Source organism: Rhipicephalus sanguineus, chromosome 7 (genome assembly GCF_013339695.2).
Source record: "Rhipicephalus sanguineus isolate Rsan-2018 chromosome 7, BIME_Rsan_1.4, whole genome shotgun sequence".
Classification (NCBI taxonomy): domain Eukaryota; kingdom Metazoa; phylum Arthropoda; class Arachnida; order Ixodida; family Ixodidae; genus Rhipicephalus; species Rhipicephalus sanguineus.
Window position 1 is genome coordinate 141,376,312 of NC_051182.1, and position 18,856 is coordinate 141,395,167.

Genomic DNA, 18,856 nt, shown 5'->3' on the forward strand with positions numbered 1-18,856 from the left:
CCTCGCGCGGTAGTTGCGTTTCTCCACCGTAGCAGCACGTCCATCACGGGCCGCTTTTCTTGCTGTCCCATTCACTGCTTCGCCCTTGCGGCGAAACTGTGACTTTTTAAAGTTGTCTCAGAGTAAGGAAAGTCTCTTTTTACGTTTTTGGATAAAAGGAGGGCGCATGAAATTCAAGAGTAATTCTTGTAATCTTGTATACAGCCTAGAAGAGTGTTTATTTGAGATATTTGGCCAAATGCACAGAGGAAAGTGCTGAAAATCTGTGGGTTACTCGCCAAGGCTTTTATTCCCCGCCAACGCTAGCATACAACCCCTCAGTGGACAAAACCGGAAGCCGTCCAGTGCATGTGTTTGTAAACACTGAAACCTTCTATATTTTGGACGAGAACCGGCGCATTCTGCATGGTATGGCCGATGGCTTCTACCGTAGTTACTCGGTTCTACCGCGCCCTCGATTGTAACACGCACCCGTTTTCCGCGACCAAAAAAAAAAAAGTAATACATCGATTGTAACGCGCACCCATTTTTCGTGAGAGAAAAGAAAAAAAAATGTCCGTACGAGTCAAACTTCGCACATTCAGAAGAACAAGTATTTGGGTTTTAAAGAACTAAAGTTTCAAAAGAGTAAAACACAAAGTCAAAAAGTGGGCCTTGCCGCTAAAACTGTCACCACTACGGCGGCGATACGAGTCGCGTAATGGATCAGTTCTCGTCGCTGTCGGACAACTCCTTGTCGCTGTCAACACTCTTCGATTTCGGGAAACCGGCCCTGCTTTTGTCCACAGAAACTTTTTCGTGAAGCTTTGCTGTAAAAAATCTTCTGCTTCTGTTTGTGCCAGTCTCGCACGCACGTTTCGGGAACTCCGAACGACCGCGATGCGGCCCGATTTCCGTCCGTCTCTCTGCACATGTAATAACTATTCTTTTAAATGCAACATCGTGGTACACTCGTAGAGTATTTGGAGTCGACACTTCCATGCCGTCGATGCGAACGCAGAACGGGATGACAATCTCCTCAGCACACGTACGAACTGAAAAAATGGCAGAAATGGCCAAGGCGCGTAGGAGGCGGCCATTTTGAAATGTCGATGGCAATAGGATAACAGGTTTCTTTTTTTTTTTTCGGTACTCGATTCTAACGCGCATGCGATTTTTGGACTCGTTTTCCCGGAAAAAAGGTGTCGCGTTAGATTAGAGTAAATACGGTATATTTTGGTACCTGGTGTCATCACAACTAGCAGTACTGGTGTGTGAAGTCACTGGTATTGGTACTGTAGCCTGATGGACACGATTGTGTCGATGTCAGTAGGTACGCCATGCAAAAATTGATTTCAAAGTTGAAATAAAATACCAGCATTTCCTGAGCTTCATTGCTCAGAGCCGTCTTTGTATACAGATCTGTATGGTGGAGTAAACTCAGCTTCGAAAATTGGTGTCAGTATCCCTTTAATCGAAATGGTCAATTTATACTATTATTAAATAAGAATAACTGTTCATTGTACTTGACGCCCAAATTTCTGGTATCAAGTGAGATGTTTGATATCTTTTGCCTGCCCGACTCTTGGCCAATTCTCTTGAATGGGCAGGTGCCAATCATACTTGGAGCATTATCATCCTCATCACCGAACTTTTCGGACTCTTCGGGATAGTCTAAAGTCCCTAGATTTTTTCTCCTTTTCTTTAAGTAGCGACAACCATTGAAGCGCCACCGACGAATCTCATTGGGTGACGCTCATTTCCGGTAGCCATGTTCTACCCGACGCTTTTCCAGTGCCTCCTATAGAGGCCACCGTGCTAGAGGCATTGGCTGTTTTAGCTGATCGCCCCGCAGAGTCGCAGACACACCCTGGTGAAACAGTGGGATATGCATCTCCTGCTCACTGGGGTGTTGGATACGCGGGGAGGGGACACGTGCGCTGCGTTCGCGTCTTGCCGACTAGGAGGTGCAGGGTAATGTACTACAATGCGCGTGGATTTCTGAATCGTCCAGGTGAGGAAGAACGTGGCGGCAGATGCCGGCTGCATGTGAGAGGAGGTCTGGAGAGGCCTCAGATGTCGTTACTTATACAAAAGCAAGAAATCTACAGACTTTAGGACAGTCAAGCTCTTTGTAGCTTTTCCCCGTGCACCCTTTTGTCCGTGTGGTGAAACGAATGAACTAATGACGTAGTGTGACGTCACTCTCTTTCGTGCACATCTTCAAATCGCAGGAGCACGCCGAACCTGCCGGATGTCACCGGTGGCAGCGGCAGCTCTGGAGCCGTGCCGCCCCTCGACAACCAGTGGATCGAGACGCGCAGCAAGAAGGCGGCATTGAAACTTGAGAAGCTCGACACCGATCTCAAGAACTACAAGAGCAACTCGATCAAGGAGAGCATCAGGTGAAGTTTCATAGAGTTGTGAGTGACCGCTGTAACAGGACGTCTGAGAAAATGCGTATGAATGTTTGATGCGCATGAGATGAGGTATTTGCACACTTTTGCAGAATCACTTTGGCCACAGTGGTAGGCACTGTGGAGTGAGTCAGGGTTGGTAATTAAAAGAGATATCGACAAAACAATTGCTGGCGCATGCTGAACCTGAATTTGTCTGCTTATTACAAGCGACGGTTGTGACATTTGGTGTACTGTGCACCCGCCTACAACTGGTTTTGTGGCATCTGCATGGAGTTTTGGCCGGGGGAATGCGTAGCACCATCTGTGGCACAATGCTCAGTGCATCAGTGTAAAGATTGCGCACTAGCGCAGTCAATCTGCAACCGGATTTTATGCACCACCTGCTCGTTGTGGCATTCGGATTGACCCCGGCCGATTCCAAAAGCAGTGTCGAGTGCCATCTTGGTTGGGAAAGATGGGAAAACTGGTGCACCCTTATTGCTGCATTATGCACCACGTCTGGTGCATCACCGCCATGGGCATGTGCACAAGTGGAGGCAGGGGGGAGGGGGAGGCCTCGCCCCAGCCCCCAATACTTTGTGGTGACACTTCTCCCCTCCCGCCCCCCTAAATGGGGAACCCAGGGCATGCCTATGGTCATCACGCTAGCACAGAAAAAAAAAAAGAGCTGATTACCTCATTCGTCAACTTATGCATGCACGAATGGCCGAACAGTTAACTCGGGGTCTGCAAGCTCGCTTCAGCTAGCAGGCCTGCAGTCACGAAATTTAGTCTTCCGCAGAGGTGTGGGCAGTGAACATTGTCATTTTTAAAGAAGGTCTATTTCATAACTCGTATATGGGTCACTTCTGAAGGGGATTTCATGCCAGCTTTCGAGAAACGTATCGATACTGATCTGCAGAATGACTGAAATCTGGACATTGATTATGAAATACTATAGAATTTTTTTTCTACGGTTACATGTGGTGGCTGCATGGGGCGCCTCATGAAAAAAAGAAATTCTTGAAACCAGTCACGTGTTTAACTCATGAAGATAACTATTAGGAAAATAACAAAAAGAACATAAGAATTTGGGATGAAGACAGTCATGTGCGGGCCGCATGTTTCAGACCCCTGGGTTAGACCATGAGGTTTCTCCACACTCCACGAGCCTGAAGATCATCCTTTAATGCGGTGATTTTTCCAGTATTACTGAAGTCAAGATTGACACTAGCCAGCGGGATGTGTGGGGAAACGAGGGCATGGATTTTAAGAGCGTTTTAGGCTAAAAACATATTCCGAGATGTTCAGGAGAAAATGACGTCCATGCAGACGTGGACACGACGACTTGGGTGACCACTACCTCGACTGCGGAGACCTCAACAACGCGCTGAAGTGCTTCTCACGGGCGCGCGACTACTGCACCAGCAGTCGGCACGTCGTCAACATGTGCCTCAATGTGATAAAGGTGACGCATGTTGGTTGATCCACGCGTTGCTGCAAGTTGCTTGTGCTTGCCGCAGATGCCTGATGTTACAGTCGCGCATCTGTTGCATGTTGCACTCGCCACATTGGACTGTAATGAAACCTCAATTTATGCAGCGAACGAGAAACAAAATTCATATCTTGGTTTTTGTCTGGAAAAACCCCAGAACAAAATAATTAACCTTGCAGTGACACATTGGAGTGGTTTAATACATTCTCATTACTTTCCTGAGCTTTGAGGTCACAAGTTTGATCCTGGTTGAATAAAAAATGCTGGTGTTTTTACATTTCAGGAAAGATGACGAGTAAAAATTATTCCCGCATTTCCAGCTATGGCCTGCCTTGCAATAAGATTGCAGGTTCTGGCACATAAAATTGCAGATTTCAATTCAAATTGTTTAAACATTGACAGTGAAAACTGTGAGCTCTTGTCATAAGAGGTTTGCTGACATATGGCTAATCAAGTTCGTGGGGAAAGTGTCCCAATTCTTCTTTAAAGGAGCACTGACATCAAATCTTAAAGTCGAGATGTGCCATTCATTCGATTGCTCGGTATGCATAGGTCTTCTTGGCCAAATTTGAATGGCGTCGGTCGCGTGGAAGTAATTTTATTTCGAGGGCAAACAGCGTACAAAAGCTCAACGGAAGATTGATCACGCTGTGACATCGACACTAGTGCTACGTGTAAGGTGTGATACATTCCGCAAATACCATCCTGAGTGACGGTACGCTAGTAACAGTGACGTCGCCGATCTAAGTGTATTTATTGTGGCGCGACGCTCTCACTCCCAGCCAGTGGCTCTCCTTGCTGTCCCGATCCGTGCTTGCGATTCATCGTGTCGCATCGACTAATTTGTCGTGTGCTCCACAGCCTGAGTGCGATCAATCGGAGCGACTACGACTGCGTGTCAGCATGTCGGGAAACCGCTGCGTAGTGTGGACCTGCTCGTCGAGGCGCGGAAAAAGCGGAAAGTGCGTGGCGTTTCATTACACGTACGGTTATGACCTCTCCTTCTAGTACGGTACACGCCAACACGACCGCAAGCTATCAAAGTGGAGTAGCCTATAGATAAATAACATCGATAACAAGTAACATGCATGTGGCGTTAATAGTGAATGTTAGTTTGTCCGTGGACTTCCTTGCGCTGGCGTAATGCCGGGTTATGCAGCCGTAACCGTGAGAGGCTGGATAGGTGGGGCCATCTGGCGGTGCAAAGAAGAACCTGGCAAGCACAGAATTGTTATTGTAGAAACCTATCGTGTTCTATTTCTCCGCTGGTGTGCATTCACTACGCCGATATTCCATAGACCCCTTTGCGTATACCAGAATGCTGTGCACCCTAAAATTCTCTGATATAGCTAATTGAGACACACCAGCGAGTATGGCCCAAGCGTGCGTCCCCACGCACCTCCTCGTTGCGTCTTGGAACGGCGTCCATTTCTGAATCGCTGTTTTGCAAAGGGTCGAAGTGAAAATGATTCGCGACGTCGCGTATCGCGGTGATTCTAAGTTCCAGAATGTCGTCTTCAACACAAGTCGATGCGCTCTTTCCGTTTACTCTGTCCTTCCTTCCTGTGTTGGTCCGATTGAATGCGCAACGATTCCCACCACGAACATGCACCAACTCGCCCAGCAAGAAGTTCTTCTAAAATACAAGTCGATACTTTTGGCGGCGACGGCGGCGGCGCTGGTGACAAGGCATGACTGAACGTGCGCGCCTAGCAGACGAAATGTTAGCTGAGCAGCTGATCCTCACGTCACTCCTTTCTGTGGGCAAGTGGTAAACTGGGGCGCGGTCTGGAGTTGACCGCGAGGGAGTACTGCCAGCGCTAAAAAATGACGGGCTTGCAGGCCTTTTTGAATCGTGCTAGATACCGGTGATATAAATCAATAAAACAAATAGCTATTCGTCGCTCAGTTGCATTTTCTGTCGCGAATCGCTACTAGGGGGTAGATAACTACTCGTGGATGCAAAAATCTTGACATGCGTAAATTTGATGTCAGTGCTCCTTTAATATAAAATAGCTCCCTTGGCATCTGCTTCACATCTGCTCCACTGCGGCTGAGAGTTAGCCTAACCTCGTTGTCGTTGTCGTTCTTTGATATCTGAAATTTTCTCGTCTTTCGCAGGTCAGCATCTACCTGCAGAACTGGTCCCACGTGCTTACTTACGTCAACAAGGCCGAGGCGACGCCAGAATTTGCCGAGGTACGTTTTGTACTTGCTCATTTATGTCTTCTGTTTAATTCACTTTTATGCCGTCTCCTAATTTGCAGGATTTGCATGCTTTCAGGGCTGCCTGTCTCCTTCCACAAAAGTCTAACCATCGATGTACAGTCAAACTTACATATACTGAATATGTATGTAATGAATTGTCATATTTAACAATGTGTCCCTTTCACATCAGTGTCCCTCTAATGAAGGGATACTTTTATCCCTTCTCTACCCTAAAATAAGAAAATTGTACCAAATTTACCAAAAAATTGTTTTCGCACAATTTCTAGAGCTCTTTTTCTCTGATTAAAACGGTACCATCTTTCATTTCATTGGGGTTCCCTTATTTCAGTAATTGCAAAAAAAAAAGATAACTGGAAGATGGCTTCACCGCATAGCAATACAATGAAAGCCGAGACGCATACGGCACAACATGGACAAGTGTGGCCATCTAGCTTCAAGAAACAGCTTTGAAGAGTATACAGTAGAACCGTAGAAAATAAACGTGAGAGACGGGAAACGCAAGAGCCGAAAAACAGGAAAAACGACAAAATATTTAGTGGTACAGAATTTTATTTCAATGCTTACGAGCAGCACGAAAATTGGCGCGCTCAGCCACGATCTAGTCGACGGATACGCGGAGCTGGGGATGGCCTCATATACAGAAATCTAATCAACCTATGTGATTTTTTTAACACCAACAGCTGTAGGCATGTAAGAACTAAGCACACGCAATCACGACCAGCGCCGCGAGTCTGACCGCGAACCGCATGCACGACCATGCGAGCTCCAACCAGCTCGAACTCCTCCCATCCTCCGACAAATAACGATGATGATGAATCTACGCCAGCGCGATGGCAGAAGTGAATGCCAATCTCGAAGGCCTTGCTTTCGCAAGCAATTACGTCATAGACGCCATGTTTGTGAAATACAAATTTGAAAGGCTATGCTTTTGTCAATAGTAAATGCCGATCTCGAAGGCCTTGCTTTCGCGAGCAATTACGTCATAGACGCCATCTTTGCAGTACGAATCTCGAAGGCGACGCATTTGTTTGCATCAATCGAGAGATCCTGTTTCTTGCACCTCTCATGCGGCTAATGTTACGGTCAAACCAGGCCAACCTGCGTGAAAATGCACCAATGACCGCTCTCTTCGGTAGTCACTCGGTCGGCTCCGAGCACACTTCGCGACGTATCATACGGGAACGGTCCGACAGTTACGACGTAACAGTGGGGTTCCCAGTTCATTGTATCCTATGGGAGCTATGCCGGGACTGGCGGAAAACGACGTAACAGCCGGGAAAACGTAGCAGTGAGGAACGTAACAGCGGGGTTCTACTGTAGTTGTCGTTGGTTCCATGTGGGACCAATTTTTGTCGATGACGAATGTAGTAGTCACTGATCATTTTGGTACAAAATCTCAGGACGACTATACTCGTCAGCGGGAGAAAAACGGTTAAGCACTGCTAAAGAAAAAAAAACGCCATGTTTCGCAGGGCCATGCCAAGGACACCCACCAGAGCACGGTGACTAAGCTGCGGTGCGCGGCCGGTCTGGCCGAGCTGGCCACCAAGAAGTACAAGTCGGCCGCCAAGAACTTCCTCCAGGCCAGCTTCGACCACTGCGATTTCCCGGACGTGAGTGGGCGGCGAGATTCGGGGACGGGCTAGTAGTTTGTTATCTGTGTTGTTGCATCAGTGCGAGGTGTCGACAAAAGCACAAACAGAGCCATTGAGGCAAGTGCCTGTCTCTGTTGTTCTGGCTCTAATGAAGTAAATGTAATGAAGTCACTGTAATGAGGTATACTGGAACCTCGATATAACGAACACGGATATAACGAAATATCTGTTATAACGAAGTAAATCAAAAAGTCTTGCTATACATACAGTGTTAGGAATATACGTTTATAACGAATTTTCGGGTATAACAAAGTTATTCTCGTGTAAGATGTAACTTCGTTATAATGAGGTTTGAGCATAATGAATTTGGACAGCTTATTGAGTGGTTGCGGCCTTATAAAAAGTTTGACGTGTTGTGTTTGTTAAGGGGGGACATGGCTTGTGGAGATATTTGCTGTATTTTATGTCCAAACCTGATGAAACTAAATAGACTTGTTCAGTTTTGCAAACTGATTGCAAATGTGCAGTAATTTTGTTTGTAGCTAAAGGGGTTTATGAGACACACAAAGCTGCCTCTTTATTGTTTCCGGAGACAATAGAAAGAAAGCCGGTCGACAGAAAGTGCATATTATTAGGTAGATAGATACTACAATATGCAATAAGAGCAATGCTGCAAGCAGTTTTCAGATCGAATCACAACTTGTCATTCTGCAGATGATTGAAATTCAATGTTTATACCGTGAATACCATAAAGAAAAAAGAAAATCAAATTTAAAAGATCTATGAGCAGAAAATGAAAATTCTGCTCTCAGCACTTTGTGATACACAGCTTGGCCTTTATGTTAAAAAGTAATTACAGCTCTAGCTGTTCTAGATTATGAGATATCACTCAGACAAGCTAAATAAGTGACCCAAAAACATTTAATGTTCAGCTCGTACTCATATCACGGATCTTGAATAGCGGATGAAATACAGTAGAACCTCGTTGATACGCTTCCGAAAAAAACACGGAAAATAAACGTATGATCCGGGAAAACGTACGATCCGAATCCAGTAAAAATTGAGGCTGACAAGCCCATATTGAGGTGCAAGGGCAAAAAACATTTATTTCTCAAAAAACATGGAGGGACTCTTCGATTTTCGGACTCCTGGCATCTCGCTGGCCGCCAGAGGTCAGCCAGCTAGTTCCGATCCTGACCGAAAATAACGCCGTGGTCACGTGTATTGAAATCCCGAGACAACCCGAATACAGTCGACTGCCGATTTTTCGGACGCCCGATTTTCCGGACATGCTCGAAAATTCGGACGGTTTCGCGGCACCGTCACCAGCCCCATAGACTTCAATGTATTAGAACGTCCGAAATTTCGGACGCTGAAGCTATTCCGCGTCCGATTTTTCGGACTTTCTGCCCAAATTGCAGATCCGAAAGGCATTATTTGAAGCCCCCACCTCTGCCGCGTCTATTATCTCGTAGGTTCGAACCAGCACTTTCGCGAGTCGATCTGTTTGAGACAGTAGCAGAGTCCGAAAGTCAGCTTTGCCGCAATGCCGAAGTATTATGGGGTGAAGCAGACCAGAAATTCAACGGGGCCGCTATCGCGGCGCCGTGCGGCGATGTTACGGATAAGCAGCGGAAATGCAAGGAGGCGTGATGGCGGCGGCTGGCAAACGCGCCAGTACGGCTACAGTGGCTAGAATAGGGAATTGGAAGACCGCGCCGCCTGCGCTGACGCTCTCCACCGATGCCTCGACCGGCGCTGTCTAGGTGGCGCTGGTTGTAGCTTACACGTCGCTCGCTCGGCTCGCTGCAGCGAAGCTGCCATGTCAAGGCTGATTTGTGGCTCATATGGTTTTGTTTGCGCCGTAAATTTTTATTAGTGTCTCTACTATAATGCAGGGCGTAAGTGCCTTATAAAGAAATGAAATTTGCGGCAGATATTATCAAACAACATCACCGTATGGTATGACCGTACGCACAGTATCATAAGTGAAGCTTTACATCGTTCGCAAACATCGCGGCCAGCTAAGCTTGCCACTGCTTGCGATCGTTCCTTGATGCTGAGAAATGTAACTAATTAGCATTTTGGGGGGATTGCCATATCACAAGGTTATAAGCAACCTCAAGAAGCACGAAAAAAAAAATGCTACTATGACATTGATATCAATTTTCTTCATGTTACAGTATACCTAACATTTTGCATAAGATAGTTTTCAAGAACTTAAGTATTCTTGCGTATTCACAGTGGAAATATTTTTCAATTAACAACTGCACAGAAAATCGGAGAGCATTTTAGTCTTCTTACACATTTTATTTAAAGTTGGGGGAATCAAAGTAGGGAAGAAAGCTAGCACATTACAGGGTGATGCACATAACATCGCCCTTCGAAACTTGAAGTGCTTTGATCTTTCTCTTGCAGAACTTCTCTGTTTGTTTAGAGATTTCGTGAAGAAGTGAAGCCGTGTGAGAACAAAAAAACTTGATTATGTTGCTCGTCAGATCTTGCTTGTGTGCGTCGCACACTATACAGATGGTACGGTCTGCATTGAGTTAAGAAGTTCAACTAAAGTGTCCCTTTCAGGGGCGTAGCCAGGGGGGGGGGGTTCACCCCCCCTCCGAAATTTTTCAGTTTTGCTTGCGTATATAGGCACGCACATATACAAACGCACGCACGAACATACATAAAGTATGGTTGAACCCCCCGCCCCGAAAAAAATTTCTGGCTACGCCCCTGGTCCCTTTAGAGCTTATTATAACTGAACCACGATGTGAATGTGTCCTCCAGTGCCTCCACAAATGAAAATAGTTCAGGTGACAGGTACAAAAGCCCTCCAACATCACAGAATGCTGTGAATGACGCAAGATCCTTATCTGCGTTCTCGAGGGATTTGAGCACCTGCTCAAAACAGTCCTGGCATTTCGTTGCCATAAGTTTCCTCCGTGCCACATAGCCGGCCAAATAGTACACCAATCTTCCGTCACTGACTTGCACAGGATACACATGGTCAGAAAGGAGTCGATGCCTGTAGTACACTTGAATCTTCGTCCAGCTTTCCAGTGTCCAGTAAATTGTCAACATGGATGGCCACCTCATCAGTCCCAACTAATGACGTAAGTGTGTCATCTGCACAGTTGCCCGTGTCTGGTGCTTTTACCAAATTGCAAAAGCTAAGGGAATTCACGGCAGTAAGGAACTGGGTCGATGTGGGATGATCATTGCACCCGGATAACTGACGAATCATCCCGAATAGCTTTTCGATTGGATCTCGGGGATTGGAACGGCAGCATTCTTTTCCAAAGGCTCGTCTCCTCTTGGTATATTACGCTGCCACTGCTGGAACAAATGGTTGTCTTCGGGACTCCAAACAATGAAAGCTTCTGCTTGCACGTTTTGTACCCAGTTGAGCATCTGGGCACAAAACAGTGGCTCTGACGTCTGCTCATGGCACACACTCCGCAAAAGACATAACGTAAACACGACAAGGCTGTCCGACCAGCAAATGTAGCACGAAAGAACAGCGTAAACAGGCAAAAGAATCACGTCTAACCGGCGAGTTCCAGCATTGAACAACGTGCGCAGCCTGAGAGCCTGACGTGTATACGACAGCGCGCGCCACCTAGCGGAAACGTCGCAAGGCGGCGTCACTACCTCCCATTGCAGCCGCTTGGTGGTGATCACACTTCTAGTATTCTAGCCACTGTAGTACGGCTTAATCGCTGACAACCTTTACGATAAGCATCTTCAGTTAACTGCTCGGTAGTGCAAGTGGCCTAGCGCAGTTGCATGCGTACTGCACGCATTTAATAGGCGAGAACCCAAATACGCCGCGCCGCCATTCCTGCTGCGTCTTTGTGCGAGACCGCTAAGTGCGCCGCATAGACGCGTTGCCTTCGCGGACGAAACCAACTCGTCATTGCCGCGCCCGTGTGCGGTCAGGAACTAAGTGCGCATCACGAACCCTTTCATGATAAATGCGTGCGTACGATAGAGCAACAGTAAAGTGACAGCGTCAGCTTAGTTGGCGATGTGCTGCACACAACTAGAAACGATCGGCTTCACACGGCAGCAAATGCTGCGTATCGGCGATGTGTGTGCACATCGTTTACATGCGCACAAGCATCAGAGAAAGCCGGATGAGTCGTCCGCTCTTCCGCCACAGTCATTGTGTTCCGCGTCATCGTTTACAAACTCTTAAAGGTGAACATTTGACAGCGTTCTGTCTTACGCTTCATGCGAGATAGCCGTAATCTATTCCGCGCTTTGCTGTTATCAGCGGCGCTCATCACGAGATGCAGAAGTGGCGGTTGGCACGTACGTAGTTAAGCGGGGTTCGCGGCAGGTACCGAATGTATTTGCGAGAGCCTGGGCGCGCACCAAAATGCCTGATAATTGTACTGGGAGGCATTAAAGCTATTTCAGACGTGGCTGGGGCGATTTGACCGCTTCAGCTAAATAAAAAAGCATGAATTTGATTTTTCGGACTGCCCGATTTTTCGGACGATTTCGCGGTCCCTAGGGAGTCCGAAAAATCGGCAGTTGACTGTATTGCAAAATCGAACTTTGCGCCGCATGAGCGTCGGTTCTTTCTGCATTGTCGGTTGGAATTATGGGGCTAGGTTTGCCGAAGAGCAGAAGTGATATTCTCGAACATACGCATTTGGGATACGATCACGTACGTTCGAAAGATCACGTGTGACTCGCCCCGTCCGTGAAGAAAACTGCCGCCCCTCTAAAGGCTTCTCAACTCTTCGCAGTGCACGTAACAATCGCGGTACAACACGATATGCGATATCTCGCGAGAGTGATAAGCGTCCCCGAAAGCGACAGCTGGGTGTGTCCAGATAAGATCGAACACGAGGTCCCGGTCACCATTCCCGATTGCGATGAAATTTACTGCAGGTCTAGGCATTACACCCAGAACAATGGTTTCGCAGTTAGTTTTGCGAAAAAAAATTTTGTTCGCCTGAAAAAAAAATATACAAATTTTGGCCGCAAAAAACGCCTTTTCCGCCAATTTCGCGATTTCTGAATTTTGAGCGCACCTAGGGAAAAAACGGTGCACTTCTTCGTCACAATATTTATTCCCCTTAAAGAACAAGTGAAACACAATCTTATGAGGCTATTATTTTCCTTGCTTGTCGAAGCACTTTTGAAGAAAAAAATCACAAACTTGGCAAATCGCACAAAATACCTGTATTTCAGGAATTTATTGCTGCAAGCACGTTAAAGTGAGGATAATAAAAATTGGTACATATTAACTTTGATACTTTCGCTCTTTTTTAAAATAATTTGCGTGGTTTTACCGCGCTCCGTTTTACTCGATAATTGGGCTGAAACGTAAGTGATTTACCAAAAACGCCGAACTTTGAAAATGATTTTCTCAAAAAGGCCATTTTTAATTTTTTTTTAAATCTCTCTGATTGAAGTCAAGGGCGTCATCTACCATTGTGCAGAAAAAAACGTTGCATTATTTTGGTTGCTAACAAGTTATAGTGCGTCACATGTGACCATGCCAGCCTAGCGGCCGCGTCGTTCGTTATGTGCTGAAACTCGGATATAAGTTGCTCAAAATACTTGTACGTGACATAATCACAAATCAGCAGCTCCACACCAACAAATGCGCAGTCCGGTGTCATGGTTCAGCAAGCTTTGTCTTGCGATCAGCCGCTTGACAAACCCGCAGCAGCGGCCGCTCGATACTGCGGGCACTCACGTTACATGAGTGCCGCTTCGACGGCGGATGAGCTCCACCTGCGCGCGAAAACTACGCTAAGAGGACGAATGAGATAAGGAATGCATCACTGTGAAAGTTAAAGGCCGTTAAGTGCCAACAAATGTCATAGTATGCAACGAAAACACTGCCGGCGATTTCCCAGTGAGCGCCTTCAATACAGCACGGATGTATTTTTTTCCCCTGCTGTTATGCCCGAAGCCGCATAATATCGTGATAAGCGCTCGACTTGCGTTGAATATTCTATCTGCGGACGCACAACAATACAGTATTGTAAAAGCGGTTCTTTAATGAAGCAAAGGACTTGGACACACTTCTTTTCACAGCCGGCTGACACAAGTGTTCTGGCACGAGATGAACAACTGCAGTTTGAGTTGCTCGACCATCGGAAGCAAGTATGACAGCTTTCTTTAGATGTCAATGGCTTTATTTTGTGTCATATGTTGCTCATAGAATGAACCTAATTATCTTTAGCCCATCAGAAGAGAGAAAGCGACACATGAGCGCACTACTGGAGGCGCTCACTAGGAAATCGCCGGCAGTGTTTTCGTTGCATACTATGACATTTGTTGGCACTTAACGGCCTTTAACTTTCACAGTGATGCATTCCTTATCTCATTCGTCCTCTTAGCGTAGTTTTCGCGCGCAGGTGGAGCTCATCCGCCGTCGAAGCGGCACTCATGTAACGTGAGTGCCCGCAGTATCGAGCGGCCGCTGCTGCGGGTTTGTCAAGCGGCTGATCGCAAGACAAAGCTTGCTGAACCATGACACCGGACTGCGCATTTGTTGGTGTGGAGCTGCTGATTTGTGATTATGTCACGTACAAGTATTTTGAGCAACTTATATCCGAGTTTCAGCACATAACGAACGACGCGGCCGCTAGGCTGGCATGGTCACATGTGACGCACTATAACTTGTTAGCAACCAAAATAATGCAACGTTTTTTTCTGCACAATGGTAGATGACGCCCTTGACTTCAATCAGAGAGATTTAAAAAAAAATTAAAAATGGCCTTTTTGAGAAAATCATTTTCAAAGTTCGGCGTTTTTGGTAAATCACTTACGTTTCAGCCCAATTATCGAGTAAAACGGAGCGCGGTAAAACCACGCAAATTATTTTAAAAAAGAGCGAAAGTATCAAAGTTAATATGTACCAATTTTTATTATCCTCACTTTAACGTGCTTGCAGCAATAAATTCCTGAAATACAGGTATTTTGTGCGATTTGCCAAGTTTGTGATTTTTTTCTTCAAAAGTGCTTCGACAAGCAAGGAAAATAATAGCCTCATAAGATTGTGTTTCACTTGTTCTTTAAGGGGAATAAATATTGTGACGAAGAAGTGCACCGTTTTTTCCCTAGGTGCGCTCAAAATTCAGAAATCACGAAATTGGCGGAAAAGCGTTTTTTGCGGCCAAAATTTGTATATTTTTTTTCAGGCGAACAAAATTTTTTTTCGCAAAACTAACTGCGAAACCATTGTTCTGGGTGTAATGCCTAGACCTGCAGTTAATTTCATCACAATTGGGAATGGTGACCGGGACCTCGTGTTCGATCTTATCTGGACACACCCAGCTGTTCGCAGCTATCGTATACTACGTCGCACACTCGCGCTGATCAGTTTGCGTTCTGTTTTAACTTGAGACATGCGCTGGTATGTTCGCCGCCACTCGTAATCGCGCCATCTCGCACGGCGTTCGGGCTTTAAAAGATAACGCCCGGCATAATGGCAACCGAAGGTGAAGTCCCCAAGCGGCCGCACTGCGATCTGTCGAGTCCTCACAAAGATGGCGGCGAGCGCACATCGTCTCGTTTTTGGCGTCTGATAACCAGAAGCCTCCTAGATATCTTCCAGAACAAATCTTTTCTGTCAGCTTCTGATGACCCGCTGGTAGGCAGAACTGCCCAGTCAGAGTGGAACGCCGACTGGAATTGCGCCGGGCGGAGCAACCCAAAAACGATTGCGCTCCGGGAGAAAAGTGTGCGGGAAATTATCAGCCATATTGACTAGGCGCAATGGCGGCGTTGCTATGGTTACGGGTCGCGGCGTGTTGTGCAGCGGTGGCGATGCGGCAGCGGCATGTGCGTTTCCGCGGCAAACCGTTCGAAGATTGTGACAGCCCGCGTCGCCGCGTGGTTGACAGAGAGCGGCGATCGAGCAGTTCGGAAGAGACGCGGAGGGGACAATCGAGCAAATCAGAGAAAGCACGGAGGGGGGAAAGGCACTGCGGAGAAGCTGCCGTCGCTGAGAGGGCCTTTTTTTGCACACCTGAATGAGAGTTTCTGAGTAGAAAACGTATCATACGACCCCAGTTTTCCGCGGTGCTGAACGTTGCTGCTGAATAATCGTATTTTCCGGGAACGTATTAACCGGAACATATTACACACAGCTGTATTGGGTTATTTTTAATTTTCGCGATTTCGAGCGTAAGAGCCGGGAAATCGTATCAAGCGGGAACGTATCAACGAGGTTCTACTGTACTGATCTTACAAGACTTATGTTAGGCTTTACATGCGAAAGAATAGCTGTAGATCTCAATAATGTAATAAAAAACTTTTTTCTTTGATGATTTTTTGGTCTCCACAAGCCATGTCCCCCCTTAAAGGGACCGACAGGCAATTTTTATTGTACCTGTTTTATTTAGCGCAATGGAAAGCTTAACGGTCAGTGTCTAATCACAGAATGTCATGGTCTAATGGTCAATGTTTAATCCTGAAACATTTATAATCAAATTTTTTTTATCTGCGGTGACTATGAAGTCGTATACATGCAACACATGCGGCAAACAGTGGGCGGTGAGCGCGAGAGCGGTTTGTATTTGTGCACAGTGGTTTGCTGCGCATGCGTGCACTCCGCGCTCTTGCGCCGCGGCTCGACATGCTCCACTAGTTTCTGCACAGGCAGCACTGTTTCTCAGCGTCAACTCCTTTTACCTCATAAGCAACACAGAAGAGAGTGGGCGTGGATAATAATATACATACTCTAATTTTGAGCAGTAATTAGGGTGTGCAAAAATTTTTAGAATCGGTCAAATACAAGCGGAGTTGCAGGGATTTGACGCATGCTTCAATCACTTTCTCTCTCCTTTCGTTTTAGCGAGCGCACTGAAAGCTACGCAGGGATGGGGCTGACAAGGGGGCAAGAAGATGCTTCCCTTAGTCAGCGTGTGCCATGAGCTTGAGCACTTAATTTTCGTTTTATCTTCGAATGTGCGGCTTGCTTTCAGTGTCATCTCGAGCGAGTGGGCACGTCGCGGCATCCTGTGGCAGTCACAGTAACTGTGCAGCTCACAATGCTCAAATCAGCCAACGGCCGTGGACTTTGCGTATATGGCACAGTAATTTCGGTATATGGCATCATTTGTAGAAAGAAGAGAGAGAGATTTCTAGCCGACTTTAAGAATTAGTTGTAAAATTCCAGGCAGCGTGCTGCACTGTAATGTTTGGCTCACGTGTTCTAAGGAGCCTCAAGTACCAATCGGCAGCGTTTTCTGACCACTCTGAAAAAGTGTTGCAGGGCCCCTTTAATGTGAGCTATTTTTGCTCTTTCTCTTTTGTCCTTAGATGCTGTCCCCGAACAACGTCGCCATGTACGGCGGACTCTGTGCCCTGGCGTCGTTTGATCGCCAGGAACTCCTGCGAAATGTCATCTCTAGCAGGTAAGAGGAAAATCCTCCTCCCAGTTTTTCTCTTGCTCAACGGCTTGGCCTTTTCTGGCTGTGCTAGTCAGGTTGTGGTTTAAGTAATGCGGGTTTAACGTTCTTTACATTTAAACTGAAAAGGATGAATAGAAATGGGGGCTTGGAACTTGTTTCATGCAGTACCTTTTTAAAAAAATTTTTTACGAAAGAAGGTGAAAGAAAGAAAGTGTACGAGTCCACTAAGGCGGTGGTCTGAAAGCAGCACTGAGCTTAAGTACTGTATTTTCAGGGTTATAACATGCACATCTGTGTAAGTTGCACCCCACGCTTTCTTGCTAGTTTCAAAGCAAAAATTGGGTTTCTAAGAAATGTCCATTGTAAATTCGGTCAGTGCAATGAAATGATGTTTGCTTATGCACTGATAACGTACTATTTACCCATTTCGGGGCATTAATTTTGCATAAGCAAAACTTTTACGAGCTGCGCATTCTAGCAGAAGAAGCAAAGCTTATGCCTGCAGGCCTTCCTTAGGTGCAGGAAACCATTATTAATTTGTTACAGTTCACTCAGAGCCATTGGAGGACTCATCTTCCAATACGCTGTCAAAAACTCCCACCTCATCTGGCATCATCGCTGGTTCATTGTTATTGGCATCTGAATAACTCTTACATATAGACATTTGTTAGCCACACAATTCAATCAGTCAACATGTGTTGCCAGTGCATGCATTATATGAATTGAAAATTGCTGAGGTCATTCATAGTATTATCGATACCAATGATCCGCTTCCAATTACATTGTTTAAGATCCCGCTACGAAATACAAGAGCTGCAACTAATCAGTGTTTTAAGGGGAGATGCGGGTCGAAAAAACGCGAGTTTTCTAAAAAATTATCGATTTTTTGTTTTCACCTGTTTTGTTAAGATTAGTACCTCTACTGTTCTGAAAAAAAAAAAATCTATGTCGAGACTCAACTGGAAATGCTTTAAAATTGCGTCTAAAGAGCACAAGGTGGCTGTCAAAAGGCCGAAAGTGTGTCATCTTCGAGCACCTTGCCGCTGATAATGCGCCGCCGCTCGCCATTGTCGACCGCATGAGGCGAAGAGCCGAGCCTCACTCTTCAAATAACGACTGTTTCCCGCGCTGCTGCAGCGCAAGAAATAATAAAGAGAAGCACGCTTTTGCCGCCTTTTCCGAGCGCCGCGACTGGCTTGAAATCACGTGGTACTGATCGGGAGCCGCCATTGGCCGCTGCGCGCCTGTGTGTGCTGTGAAGCCTACTTGCGGGATCCGTGTCTCGTTGAGCAGCGCAGCTGAACAACGCTTTTCTCGAGTGCTTATCCGTTATGGATGAAGAAAGCCGTAGGAAGCGCGGTCACCGGCCTGTCAAGTTTCACGCGGCGCACAAATTTCGAGGACGCCGGCGCAAATCAAAGCCGAACACTCAAACGACGAAAAGATCGTCTGCTGCCGCAAGGCGTAGTGGCAGTGACGCCGGTGCGTCCGACGAGCTTGCCGCGGCATTCGAATATGTGAGTGCCTCCCAGAAAAAGATCGGACTCTTCGAAGACGAAGAAAAATCGCAGGACGACGAGTCTTCGTTGATTGCTGATGTGACAGCACTGAACATGCTTGTGTGCGGTGCAATGTGTCCGACGTGTCGCCATTTGGGATTACGTGTCCGGGAACCGGCCGACAAGCGGAAAGGACTTGCGTCGTTCGTGGAACTGCACTGCCCAAACAGTGAGTGCCCCGAACTGTTCTTTCGGCGACATATACTTCGCGGCGAGT

General features: G+C 46.6%; 1 protein-coding gene across 1 annotated transcript in view; it reads left to right on the forward strand.

The window, feature by feature from the left end:
• LOC119399083 (COP9 signalosome complex subunit 1-like) overlaps nucleotides 1-18,856 on the forward strand; it is a 24,184-nt gene that overhangs the window by 3,514 nt on the left and 1,814 nt on the right. Inside the window, exons 2-6 of the mRNA XM_049417524.1 lie at nucleotides 2,214-2,384; nucleotides 3,711-3,846; nucleotides 5,995-6,081; nucleotides 7,575-7,715; nucleotides 16,989-17,083. Of these exons, the coding sequence (XP_049273481.1) occupies nucleotides 2,214-2,384; nucleotides 3,711-3,846; nucleotides 5,995-6,081; nucleotides 7,575-7,715; nucleotides 16,989-17,083 (630 nt within the window). The remainder of the gene's footprint in view (nucleotides 1-2,213; nucleotides 2,385-3,710; nucleotides 3,847-5,994; nucleotides 6,082-7,574; nucleotides 7,716-16,988; nucleotides 17,084-18,856) is intronic.